Source organism: Engystomops pustulosus, chromosome 10 (genome assembly GCF_040894005.1).
Source record: "Engystomops pustulosus chromosome 10, aEngPut4.maternal, whole genome shotgun sequence".
NCBI lineage: Eukaryota > Metazoa > Chordata > Amphibia > Anura > Leptodactylidae > Engystomops > Engystomops pustulosus.
In genome coordinates, this window is record NC_092420.1 from 24,799,160 (window position 1) to 24,812,018 (window position 12,859).

Below are 12,859 nucleotides of genomic sequence, written 5' to 3' on the forward strand. Positions count from 1 at the left end.
CGGCTTATACTCGATTATATACGGTATCTCCCTCCCACTGAATGTGGACACAGTGAGCAATGTATGGGAAACTGCAGATCTTTGCACCATTTCATGTTTGCCATGATGGGGAAGGCCAAGATAATAATTTGTTTTTTTATATAGCGCAGAGTTTTCCAAATCAGTCAGTCACTCTCCCCATTGGGCTCACAATCTAATCACACAACAAAAACCAAAAATGCCCCTACATTCTATGGTATAACAACACAACTCCTAAACTACAGCAACCAGAAATACCAAAAGAAGGAGCTGCCAAATAACTGGTAAAAGATATGTTCAAGTATGTTATTAAACGATTTACATTTTTTACCATTTATTTGGCAGCTCCTTCTTTTGGTATTTCTCACAATCTAATCAACCTGTTTTTTTTTTGGAGTGTTGGAGGAAACCGAAGGAAACCCATACAAACACAGAGAGAACATACAAACTCGTTGCAGAGGTTGATCTGGATGGGACTTGAACCCAGTACCCAGCGCTGCAAGGCGGAAGTGCTAACCACTGAGCCACCGTGCTGCCGTATATATCAACAGGATGGGAAGTCCCCCAAAACACCCTGGGCATTGGCAGCAGAAAAAAAGCACAGTGTGAACCCAGCGTTACAATGGTGCGAAATGCTAAATATTTGATAAAAATGCACTTTATATTATGTGCTCTTTGAGGTCAGTTTATAAAAGTCTAAAAACCCTCATATTCCCAAAATTGTCCTTTCTATGAAACCCCCACCAGTTCTGAGACTAAAAGGAGCCACAGCACGGACTCCACTCTCCTCCTTTAGCAGATTTTGGGAAAGCCAAAGAATGGGAAATAAGCCTTTCCAAAAAAAATATTTTTTTTTTTTTTTTTTTACGCAGTCACTTTTTGCCAAGTAGATTGTGGAGGTGTACGATTCTGTCACAAAATCAAAAAAATAAATGTAGCTAAAACTGCGATATGTGAATAGACCCCAATACAGGACATGGAATGAATAGAGGTAATTCCTAGTAATTGTGTTATTCCTCATACTGTAATCATAGCCGTTATCAATCATGTCATGAATGTAATCACATTATGTGTACACATCCACATGACTGGCACCATGAATCAGCCTCCCTCACCCCTACACACAGCTTCGCAGGGGGCAGCTTCTTGGATTTGTATGTATCACGACATCGCCCTGTAGTTACTAATATAATTTGGCTGTAGCTAAAAATTTTCTATTCCTCACCAAGGTCAAGAACAGCTTAAAAATAAACACGATAACAGGAAAATACCTGAATGGTGACAGATCCTTGAAATGCCTTTCATTATAAACAGCCAATTTTCCAAGGATCAGCCATTGTCATGGAAACCTGCTCCGTTTCATATGAATAAAGACATTTTTGTCTGCTCGCCTTCAGAAAAATAAAAATTTTTGATTCCATTTTGTTTGCTGTAAAGGATTTATAGGAGGGAGATAGATATTTGTATAGACAGAGACCGTACAGGGAAGTGCAGAGCGTGGGAGGATGGAGACCATTATCTTAAACTTATCCTAAATTAAAGGAAATCAGAGAATCATTTTTGACCATGATAAACTGCAGACAGTGTTAGGTATAGGCCCTAGACTTCTGTGTAATTTTACTTCTGTGTGTAATAGGTAGAATCATTGACTGTGAAAAGTTAATCCAAGTTTGCAGCTCCTCCAAGAGCTCTGGTTGGATCTATAAGCCTGAAGAGCTTTCTGCACTTTGCAATGAGCTGTTCCACAGCCCCTCCCCTCTGCTCTGAGTGACTGTGTAAGTAACCAACCAAAATTCCGATACAGCATCTACTCCTAGCATAATGGAGGGGCTGTGGAGCAGAAAGCGGAAAGCTCTTCAGGGTGATCCAACCACAGCCTTTGAAAGGGCTGCAGAGCTGGATTATAACTGAAAAAGTGTTCACAGTCCTGTCACTACTAAAAACATACACAAAGGTATGGCAACACAGATCTCCAGGACTGCTACATCACACTGTATGTAGCTTTATAGGGCAGCACAGTGCCTTAGTGGTTAGCTCTTGCAGCGCTGGGGACCTGGGTTCAAGTCCCAGGTCAACATCTGTAAAGAGTTTGTATGTTCTCTCCATGTTTGCATGGGTTTCCTCCTGGTCCTCCGGTTTCCTCCCACACTCCAAAACATACTGGTAGGTTGATTAGATTGTGAGCCCCATGGCGACAGGGACTGATTTGGCAAACTCTGTGCAGCGCTGCGTTATCTGTGTGCACTATATAAATAAAGGAATGATTATTATTATTAGCTTTGTATGGTTAAAATCACTGAAACATTTCCTTTAACTTAGACCATAAAATTATCTGGATCATAAAACTAGTCATGCAACTTGAATGAGAACCTGCCTTCTGTCAAGATGTTTCTCTTACTGTTCTTACTTGCTATGTCGCCCCCTGGAGATTATTTTAAATCTCCCGCAGAACATCTAATAGGTCCAGTTTGGTGGTCACACATGCTCAGTAGAGTGGTCTTGATATTTTAGAACACAGGCAGCAGAATAATTCCTGTAAGAGGCAAAAAATAAGAATCAGTTCAAAATATCCAAGTTCATGAAGTGTAAACTAAATGTACCTGTTCAAACATGACATAAGTAATGAGGATTCCGACTTTGACTACACAGTAAATATCATTAAATCCAGTAGTAGTCTGAATCTAACACTTGTAATGTTAGTAGCGTCTCCCTGCTTACATGTATCAGAAAAAAATATGTGTGAAAATAGCTTATAGACAATGGATAAGGCAGTGTCCACATCTGATCTGTAGGTTTTGGTGCAGGCATTAATAATAATAAAATGACGGACACCATAACAAGAACCTGATCAACCTCATCGGTCTCTTGAGCACCATTAATGTTCATCATGTGACAGATTTGACACTGATATTTTTTTAATATTATCGTCCTGCAATGAGGGAGCAGAGGATGAGAAATGAGTAAATAGTAGAATCCCATAAGATTTACTCCCGTTTAATAAAACCTATTGTAACTTGCACAGATTAACAGGACATCAAATTGCAAGTCCTGCAATGAAATACAGCCTCTGGCTTCAGGGCTCCTAGTAAATATGTGTCACATTAGCCACAGGCAAATCCAACACAGGTAGGAATCCTCCTTATCATACACCAGTGCCTGGAGGGAGGAAAAATAAACCTGTATTCCTGCAGATTTTATTATATTTCTATGTTATATTGCCCTTTTTACCCATTAAATGATACAAACACAGGTGCCCTCAATGTGGCCATCATTGCATTGTCTATGTGTATATAACCTACAACATAGTCTATGTGGCCGCCACATGCTTTAATAAATTACCCTATAGTGTAGACAACGTGGCCTTATCTATGTGGCTGCAACAGGAACAGCTATGTAACTCTATAGCATAGTCTTTGTGATCAGTACATACATTGATAAATGACCCTTATAATAATAAGAATCAGTCCCTTTCCCCAATGGGGCTCACAATCTAATTAACCTACCTATATGTTTTTTTGTAGTGTGGGAGGAAACCCACGGAAACATGGAGAGAACATACAAACTCTTTGCAGATGATGACCTGGATGGGACATAAACCCAGGACCCCAGCGCTGCAAGGCTGTAGTGCTAACCACTGAGCCACCATGCTGCCCAATAAACCCTATTGTTTACTCCATGTTACCACTACACATATTGATATATAAACTATAGCGCCATCAATGTGACTGCTACACACATTGATATATCCCTTTAGGCTACCTTCATAAGAACGAATATGTCCCCCATACACAGCAATGGGCTCACGGCACCCTACTGGAGTTGTAAGGGGCACCGTACGGTTCCGTAGCTGGGAGTATGATAGGACATGTCCTATCTTTCCCCGTAATACGGCGCCGCAGCCATATATATCGCTATGGAGAGGGGCGGTGGTGAGCAGCGCTGCCTGCCGTACTGATATATAAAGTATAGCGTCATCAATGTCTGTAGTGGTAACTTGCTGGTTGGTACATACATTAATATTTAACCTACAGTGTTGTCTATTTGGTTGGTAACCTAGATTTATATAAAACCCTATCCTGTTGCGTTGTCTATGTATATAGAACATTATAGCATAGTCCATGTGGCAGCTACATACATTAATCTATAACAATGTAGCGTAATCCAAGGGTCAATACATACATTTATAGACAACCCTATAACGTAGTCCATATAGTTGGTAAATACACTGCCAAAAATCCTATAGCATATAGTCCATGTGACCACTACATACTGAGATATGTACCACTATATCAATGTGTGTAGTTTATGTGACAGCTACATACATTAATATATAAACCTACTGTGTCATCCACGTTGTCAGTACATACTCTGATAACTAAACCCTATAGCGTCGTCTATGTGCCTGTTACATACACTGATATGGAACCCTATATATTATTGCTACAAATATTGGTATATAACCTATAGCATCATCTTTGGGGTCAGTACATACATTGATATATAATTTATAGTATTGTCTATGTAGTCAGTATATAGATTTATTCATAACGTAGAGCACTGTCCATGTGGCCGTTACAATCATATATAAATAACCCTATAGCATCTTATATGTAGTCAGTATATACACTGATACATTACATGTGGCATTGTCTATGCTATAAAGTTATATACACAATGCTATAGGGTTATATATCAATGTATGTATAGTTTATGTGGCAGTGATATATAACCTACAGCACTGTCTAAGTCATTATATACTGATATATAACCCTAGTCCATTGTGTATATAACCTTATAGTATAGTGTGTGGCATCGATATATAACCTGTAGCACGGTCTAAGTAATAATATACTGATATATAACCCTATACCATTGTGTATATTACCTTATAGCATATGTGTCAGCGATATGTAACCTATAGCAGTGGTGGCGAACCTATGGCACGGGTGCCAGAGGTGGCACTCAGAGCCCTCTATATGGGAACCCTTGCCATCACCCCATGATACAGTTTGCCAGACAGGACTCTAGGCCTCTTGCAGTCCCAGGCAGCCATTGTAGAAGGAAGCTACAATGATAATCCAAACTTCTTCTCCTTCTTTCTACTGTATTGGTGTCCTCAGGTGTCTATACAATTTAAACCTGTGACAGAGCAGATAGTAATAAGTTATTGCTTAAATTGTTGTAATGGCACTTTGTGAAAATTATGCAGGTTTTGGTTGTACTTTGGGCACTCGTGTCTTAAAGGTTTGCCATCACTGACCTATAGCACGGTCTAAGTAATAATATACTGATATTTAACCCTATAGTGTTCTCCGTGTGGCCACTACATACATAGATATACTGTATATCGCCCTATTACCCAAGTTGCGGGGCTGAGAGTCAGATTTCCATATTTCTCATAAGACCATGAAACCCCCAGCATCTTTGTCTCCGCTGTCCATCATCGTGTAAGCTAAAAGAACAGACTGACTGGTAATAAACTGAATACTTATTACCCCTAAGCTGAGGGGCCTGAAGTGACAGCTTAACCTTTTATTGCTCAGGCTGCCTATACAGAGTGATAAATGATGCCCTTTCCTCCTGTGTAATGAGAGGAGGAGAAGAGGCATCTGTAAACTCCCAATTTTCTCCCTCACACGAGGAAGATTTGATTTGCACAGTGTGGAGTCCCTGAGGAGGCGTGCAGTGCGGCAGAGTGTCCTGCAGAGGGCGCCCGGGAGCAGAGTCTTCCTGCAGCACATATAACACAGTGCACACTCAGTGCTGCTTACACTGAGGATCAGACTTAAGCAAATATTTCACTCCTCAACTGTTTCTGTCCATTTCACATGAGAGATTAATGGGAGAGCAGGAGGGGATCTGGACCAGCCTGTCCCTGCAGTCATTATGTATGCAGCAAGATTGATGCCTCATTAAACCTCATCCAGGGAAACCCTGTCTTCTCACCTGCTCCAGAGGTTTTTCCTTTCTAGCTGCTCCTGCTATTGAATGAGGACTGAGCAGAAAGCATGCAGTCAGCCACAGCCTCAGTACTGGATCTCTCAAGGACTGTCCTGGTCACAGAGGAGAAGAGCAACTTGTATAACAGCACAGGTAAGCACCAGCTATCTGCTCATCACATACCCCATGACCGTATACTACACACACACGTATACAGCAACATTCTATCCCTAGTGTATACAATCTATATTCTAATATATGTCAGATAGTAACTGATTATTTTGAAGCCACTGATAATGAAATAATATCAGAATTGTCAAAAATTATCCCAAAATTGATGCTCTTAAGGGGGATTTCTTGTTTTCATTAGTAAATGTGAATCCGGAGCCTACATTTCTTTATGATAAGCCATTTCCAATGTGGGATTTCCGCCAGATGTCAGGGATTTTGTAATATAGGACTTGTAGAAGGAGGAATCTTCCCATAAGTTTCGGACTTCTTGACTCAGGTGACCTACAGGTTGAGCTGGGGTTATCCTAAACGGTCCTCCCCTTTAATTGTGATAATGTATTTAGAGATTGTGTCCTCTCCTTTAATTGTGATAATGTATCTAGAGATCTATTATAAGTTTGAGTCCATTGGTCCATATTTGGGGAATGGGGGATTTAGTTTTGAACATGAAGAAGGTCATATAAATTATATTATGTAATATATTATGTGTGTACAGCTATTACTTGTCACATGTTTGTTACATTGTATATGATGTTTGAATTATATGCAAATAAATATATGCTGCAGGGGGCACATTTATTGCAATTTTTTATTCCCAAATTTTGCACAATTTAGAGATAAATCAATATTTTGGAGAATTTCTAAGTAGATGTTTGGGTTAATTTAAACCCTTTAACAAATGGTGAGTGTATACATAGGTGATGTCACATTGTAGTCCTAATTCCATATTAACATCATTTGAATGTACTAGAGGTGTTAATAATATAATGAGCCCCTAAGCTTTTAATACTGCACCAGTCTCTCCATTACTTGGGAGGTTAAAGTCTAAAACAGTCCAGGAATTCCCAGTAATTAAATCTGTAGAAAATAGCAGAGAAGTCCCAGAAGTCTACACTCCGGGAGCCTTGTTAGAGAAGAGTTTGACTCAGAAACAGGCAAAGTGATCTATGTCCCCCGAGGGCTGATATGATCTGTTTCATGGGCCATTGTGACAGCTCAGTTCCAGCCCTTTAAATAACAATACAATGAGGACAAGTAACAGATCCGCCGGTAATTAAGCCGTGCTTTACAGAGACGGGGTTAATCTGCTCCTGTATGATTTGTATTGAACAATTGGGAGCAGTCATTTAATCTGGATGAGGCGAGGAGTGTGGTATTACCACACTGACCTAGTGTCTGTCCAAGTGACACAGATTCATAGCAACAAACCATATGGTATATACAGTCACTATAAAAAGGCACTGCCATGTGTGACTATACAGATACTAAAGTTCCTTAGCTATCCCATTGCTTAAAAGCAGATGGCAGGATGGAATTCTATGTGAATAATTGGATTTCCCATAATATATGGATTCTGGAACATCCTCATTAATGTTATGATACATTTTTTATTGGCAACTGGGTGTTACCATGTGGGGGGTGTCCCTCATAGAATGATTTCGTCCAATCAGTGCTGACATACATCACTTTGAAATGAGTAATGGCTACACCCCCTTTGACAATTTTTTCATATTTTCAGAGAGGAATAACAAAAACGGCAAAACAAAGAGCTATAAGAAAAAAAATTGTGCGAGAATTACGATTGCTACAAAAGACAAAACAGTGACGGGTCCCGCCATAATAATCTTGGTTTATGTTTGATTTACATTGTCTACGCTGTCCTGAAGTTCACCCTCCTTTCCTTATACCACCCCACCCCCCTCAGGCGGCTTGTTTGAACCCCCTATAGAGGTCTACCCTCTTCCTACTCATCTACCATTTACTTGCATAATGAAATCCCTATCATTCAATAAAAAGGTCAAAGGGCAACAAAAACTAAGAAAAAAATAAGTCTACTTCTCAATTTCATGAGGGTTGATAGTTCCTTTAGTGGCTTTTGAGTCTAATATCTTTGTGCACCAGTCAAATCACTTCCCTCACCATCATCTCTGGATATGGGATGTATCATTTGATATTCTAATCATGATTCAGAAAGAAATAGATGGTTTGTCCGGTATAATGTATGGTTACACTGCGTCCACTAGAGAGGATGGTTCTCCTTACATTTGGAGGGGGGGGCCTTTTATGAAGTCTATTTACTTTGCATGAAATGATTTATGGACTTGAGGGACAGCCACTTTTTTTTCTGCTGATGGTTATTACATGTTCTTGTCACCTTAGAAATTTTTAACTAACCCACAGCACAAATTCCAAAACTGAACATGGATCTTTAGTCACCAATTGGCCATCAGATCCTCAGGCAGCTTTATATTTTTTGGCTGCATTCATACATTCAGTCTGGATCGCGTTTCAAAATGTAATCCAGATAGAACGTAAAGGGGCGCTATCGCATATGCATTTCAAAATAAATGCAACGAGTACCCGTGTTTTGCATGTAAATAACGAAAATAACGCCACGAAAAAGTTCTACAAATTACCGATCGTATGCGTTTCAATGGCAACGCATATGCGATCCCACCAAGCCCCGCCCACATCAATTTGAAGGCGATGTAATTGGAATGTGTGGATGCAGCCAAATACCAGAGATTTTCTGAGCCTTTTCCATGTCATGTTGACAGGTGTTTTTTTGCAGCCTGTGAATGGGGCATAAACTATTGCAAGGGGAGTAGTTGTAAAGTTTTTGAGGATTTCGATGTGGAATCAGCATTCAAATCAATGTGTAAACTTTATAGAAATTTTGGAGACGTCCGGAACAAGCACATGCACACAGAAGCATTTTATTTAAAGGGATTGTCTGGAGCTAGTGGCGTAACTAGAAGCTGATGGGCCCCAGTGCAAAGTCTGTACCAGGCCCCCGACTATAATGTATGGTTATAGTAATAGTCTTCTCATATGGGAAAGTCACACCATAAGGGCCCCCTAAACCTCTTGGGCCCGGGTGCGATCGCAACCTCTGTACCCCCACAAGTTACGCCCCTGCCTGGAGGGTGAAAAACATGTCTGTTCCAAAAGCAGCACCACACCTGACCATAGTGCTGGTATAGAGCTGAATGGTGCTTAGTTACAGTACCACACACTAACCATGGTCAGGAAAGGAACCTTCTTTTGGACGCAAGAAGCCATGTTTTTCACCTCCAGACAACCCTGCCAGAATTGTTACATTTTGACTTGTGTAACTTACCGTATGTACCCAGTTATGTGTTATCGGAGCTTAACCAACCATATAACCCCATTCCAGATTATTATAATTTATGGTAACTCATTGTAATAATTTACACTTTGTATGAACTCCTACAGAGCCTATACATTATTTTCCCACCATTCTACTTTGCATTCTGTTGTTACAAAATGTAACTGTCCCCAGTGCATTAGACTTTAGGTTTAAACATTAATTAGACAATAAGTAAAAGGTCATGATTGTGGATAGTTACAATTTGTCTACGGTGCTAAATAGTTTTTACCGTATATAGTTTCCCCGGGTTTTCATATCAAATCTTGTGTGCAAAATTATTAAGATTTAACCTTCTTTGTCTAGTTGTAACTAAGTTGTCCTTATGAACTTTGCTCATCACTTTAAAACTTTTTTTATGGGAACCTGTCACCAGATGTTACCCGATTAAACTAGCAGCCCCCTCAGGTGGGATATGAAATGTCCTTTCCAGCATTCCCTAGAATTTAATGTGAAATCTCGTACGTTTATCTATAAAAAAAAAAAATCTTCTCTACAATTATGTGAAAATAAGCATAGAATAGTCATAACACTTTCTGTCCTATTAGGGGTATGGAAGGAATTTTACCCTGCTTTGGGCCAATTAGCATCAGCCTTGCAGGGTTTTTGCCTTCTTCTAGATCAACACAATGGGGGTCATTTACTAAGGGCCCGATTCCTGTTTTCCCGACGTGTTACCCGAATATTTCCGATTTGCACAGATTTTCCCTGTATTGCCCCGGGATTTTGGCGCACGAGATCGTATTGTGGCGCATCGGCGCTGGCATGTACGCGACGGAAATCGGGGGGGGGGGGGGGCGTGGCCGAGCGAAAACCTGACGGATTCGGAAAAAACGCTGCATTTAAAACAAAAAAAGTGCCGCTTGGGACGCGCTTACCTTCATTTGGTCCGGCTCGGTGAATTCCAGTCCGTTCAGATGCTTTTCAGCGCAGCAGCGACACCTGGTGGACGGCGGAGGAACTCCCGGCTGGACCCGAATCCACAGCAGAGAACGCGCCGCTGGATCGCAAACGGACCGGGTAAGTAAATCTGCCCCAATGTAATGTATAGGTTGGACTTGATGGACTGATGTGTTTTTCTAACCTTTTTTTTTTTACTATGATATTTTGCTTGAGATCGGTCAAGTTTGCAGGAGGGGGGAGCATTAGCACAGAGATCCCCATTAACAGTTCTATAGCACCTAGAAACATGATTTTATATTAAAGATAACAATCTCATCCTTAAGATCGCACCAAGATTCTGTGAGATACTGTACAGAATGAGAGATACATACAGTTTTAAAAAATAACAGTTTGGAAATGGATTTTTATCACAGCTTACATTTCCAACTGTGTCTTTAGCTGCATGTATAGCTGCCTAATGTGATCTGAAAGATAAGTCATCTCTAAAGCATATTTCTAGCTTCTTTAGAACGAAAGTATGTGACACTCCCTCTGAAGCCTCTACACTTGACTTATCTCAACCAAAAATGACTCTTCTCTGCTCCAACATGTTGGAGAAGATATAAAAAGGAAAGTAAATGGGTGAGATTTCATATAAAAAGGGAATTCTAGAAAAGACATATCACACTGTATCTATGGGAGCTGGTAGTTTAATGGGGTGAAATTGGGTGATAGGTTCCCTTTAAACTTTTTTTTTTTTTAACGCCTTAAATGTTTTATTAGGTTACAATGAAACACTGGCCATACAATTCAATGATATATTGCCACTGACCACTGCAGTAGATTGGGGATTCAGATGTGGTGGCGACTGTATTATTTGGAAGATCACCTGCCTATACCCAGAGATGCCCATTGAGTTTCCTGGAGGATGTGTCATGATTCAGTGAACTCCCCTTGAGGACATATTCAGCGCTCCCCGCTGATCGAGAACCTTCAGCTTCATCTTGAATCCTGTATCTCCAATATTCTGTCTAAATTGTATAGTCAATTTAAGCTTGTTCATAGACCTGCATCTAACCGGTATATGATCCCATATAGTCCATATTTTGCAGTTTTTTCATACTGCTCTGCTTTGTTATACATAAAATATGTAGAGGCAAGTTTAAAGGGATCATGTAACCGTGAAAAATCCTAATTTCATTTTACATCATCTTTTTATAGCATAGCAAGAGCTGAGCAGATTTTAAATAGTGTTATAACATCAGTTAGCATGTTATAAAGCAAGAGGAGTTGAACAGATTGTAGATTGTGTCCTACCTACAGACAGCATCTTATAGAGCAGGGGGAGCTTAAAAGATTGTACATTGTGTCCTACCTGCAGGCAGCATGTTATAGAGCAGTGGGAGCTCAAAAAAATTGTACATTGTGTCCTACCTGCAGGTTGTATGTTATAGAGCAGGAGGAGCTGAGCAGATAGGACACTATGTACAATATGCAAGCAGCATGTTATAGAGCAGGAGGAGTTAAACAGATTGTACATAATGCCCTACCTGAAGGCAGTATGTTATAGAACAGGAATTCTAAGAATATTGTACATTGTGTCCTACCTGCAGGCAGCATGTTACATAGCAGGGGGAGCTCAAAACATTGTACATTGTGTTCTACTTGCAGGTTGTATGTTATAGAGCAGGAGGAGCTGAGAAGATTGCACATAGTGTCCTATCTGCAAGCAGCATGTTATAGAGCAGGAGGAGCTGAGCAGATTGTATATAATGTCCTATCTGCAGGCAGCATGTTATAGAGCAGGAGGACTTGAAAAGATTGTACATAGTGTCCTCTCTGCAGACAGGAGAAGCTGTGCAGGTTGATATAACTTACTTTCCTCTGACTCCCTGTTATCTCCTGCCCCTTTTCCCTTGGCTGCTGAGGTCAATCACAGGAGGGACAATATTGACCTCATTTGAAAACAGAATTAAATGAGCCTCATTATATGGCCCAAGTTGTATTGTTGAGTCCATGTAATAAAACTGGGAGGGTGCTATCCAGGGATTTTAGCTTTGGCAGAGCCCACCGCAGCCATCGCTTATTTCTTATTTCCATGTTGTCATTTTCCTGCCAGTTTCTGCTTTAGTTTTGTGTAGATCGATCGTCGCTGGCACCAGACCAGAGGAAATAGTGTGAAACGCGTTAAGCCTGACAATAAACTCTGCGCGTGAAATAGCTGCGGCGCCGGGTGGCCTTATGTCTGTTAAATTTTTTACCAGCAGAAGATGCTTTTGTCACTCTCATGCTCGAGGTTTTAATCTAATATTCATTAAGCGCCGCCGTCTTATCATATCAGGCTATTTATGCCGATATTATGTTATCTCAGAAATATTCATTGCCGCAGTTGGGTCAGACAAGGAATGGGTGGTGAGACATTACATTGGTAATTTTATTATGCTAAAATTGACCTTTTTAGGTGGCGTGCATGAACAGTTTTATTCCAATTTATTGCTTTGGTTATGGCTTCTTCTTGGGATCACACTGAAGGATGTTATAATAAAGGCTGGAAAGTCCTCCGTCAGCATTTAAAGGGTTAGCAGAGTCACTTGCCATTGAATTGCTGTTAATCGGTCG

The 12,859-nt window shown here is 40.4% G+C and overlaps 1 protein-coding gene across 1 annotated transcript in view; it reads left to right on the plus strand.

Moving 5' to 3' along the window:
* The first annotated feature begins 5,760 nt into the window (after nucleotides 1-5,760).
* Nucleotides 5,761-12,859, plus strand: part of SUSD3 (sushi domain containing 3) — a 52,738-nt gene continuing 45,639 nt past the window's right edge. Inside the window, exon 1 of the mRNA XM_072127450.1 lies at nucleotides 5,761-6,111. Coding sequence (XP_071983551.1) covers nucleotides 6,027-6,111 — 85 coding nt within the window. The 5' untranslated portion in view covers nucleotides 5,761-6,026. The remainder of the gene's footprint in view (nucleotides 6,112-12,859) is intronic.